The sequence below is a fragment of the Limulus polyphemus genome, unplaced genomic scaffold (genome assembly GCF_000517525.1).
Source record: "Limulus polyphemus unplaced genomic scaffold, Limulus_polyphemus-2.1.2 Scaffold3908, whole genome shotgun sequence".
Taxonomy (NCBI): Eukaryota; Metazoa; Arthropoda; class Merostomata; order Xiphosura; family Limulidae; genus Limulus; species Limulus polyphemus.
This window is the reverse complement of record NW_013669518.1, coordinates 1,789-3,043: the sequence shown is the minus strand read 5'-3', so window position 1 is coordinate 3,043 and position 1,255 is coordinate 1,789. Positions and strand designations below refer to the sequence as shown.

At 33.7% G+C, this 1,255-nt stretch overlaps 1 protein-coding gene across 1 annotated transcript in view; it reads right to left on the bottom strand.

The window, feature by feature from the left end:
- LOC106470254 (prolyl 4-hydroxylase subunit alpha-2-like) overlaps window positions 1-1,049 on the bottom strand; it is an 18,266-nt gene extending 17,217 nt beyond the window's left edge. The window contains exon 1 of the mRNA XM_013930798.2: window positions 864-1,049. Coding sequence (XP_013786252.2) covers window positions 864-939 — 76 coding nt within the window. The 5' untranslated portion in view covers window positions 940-1,049. The remainder of the gene's footprint in view (window positions 1-863) is intronic.
- Between the last annotated feature and the right edge of the window lie 206 nt (window positions 1,050-1,255).

Sequence of the window (1,255 nt, the reverse complement as noted above, 5' to 3'; positions counted from 1 at the left end):
ACGTATTAACTATGATATATCTAAACTTAATACGTGTTGTGAACTACGTGAGACTGGTGAGTAACGTATTAACTACGGATATATCTAAAACTAAATACGTGTTGTGAACCATGTGTATCTGGTGAGTAACGTATTAACTACGGATATATCTAAAACTTAATACATGTTGTGAACCATGCATATCTGGTGAGTAACGTATTAACTACGGATATATCTAAAACTAAATACGTGTTGTGAACCATGTGTGTCTGGTGAGTAACGTATTAACTACGGATATATCTAAAACTAAATACGTGTTGTGAACCATGTGTGTCTGGTGAGTAACGTATTAACTATGGATATATCTAAAACTTAATACGTGTTGTGAACCATGCATATCTGGTGAGTAACGTATTAACTATGTATATATCTAAAACTTAATACGTGTTGTGAACCATTCATATCTGGTGAGTAACGTATTAACTATGGATATATCTAAAACTTAATACGTGTTGTGAACCATGCATATCTGGTGAGTAACGTATTAACTATGTATATTATCTAAAACTTAATACGTGTTGTGAACCATTCATATCTGGTGAGTAACGTATTAACTATGTATATATCTAAAACTTAATACGTGTTGTGGACCATTCATATCTGGTGAGTAACGTATTAACTATGGATATATCTAAAACTTAATACGTGTTGTGGACCATTCATATCTGGTGAGTAACGTACTAACTATGGATATATCTAAAACTTAATACGTGTTGTGATCCATGTGTGTCTAGTGAGTAAATTTAAAACTATAAATAGATGTATATGAAAAACATAATGAACGTGTTTGTGATTTTGTTACCCACGTGGAATGGTAGGCCTACCCGTTAATTGTTCATGAGCTTCAAATGATTGGATTCGTCCACTGCTCCGAATGATTCCACGAGCCATGGCAGACATGTTAAGGTTGTAGGTGTCTTGGAGACGAATGAGAGCGTCAGCAGCACCCTGCAGGTCACTTTCCTTGGGAAGTGGAGAGATGGATCGTATGTGATCTATGCTAGGAACATATTCTGAAAGAAAGAAATGCTTATTTTAAATCAGGTGCAGTTAATGTTAATTATAATTTGAAGACAAGAAAATCTTTTTTAATATTTTATCTGGAGTCGAGACATTCTAACACAAACTAATTTATTCAATTCAAAGCAATTTTGTTTTATTCTCTATCCCATGAACTTTGAGAAAATATCTCAACAGAATTTAATGAGCCCTTTGG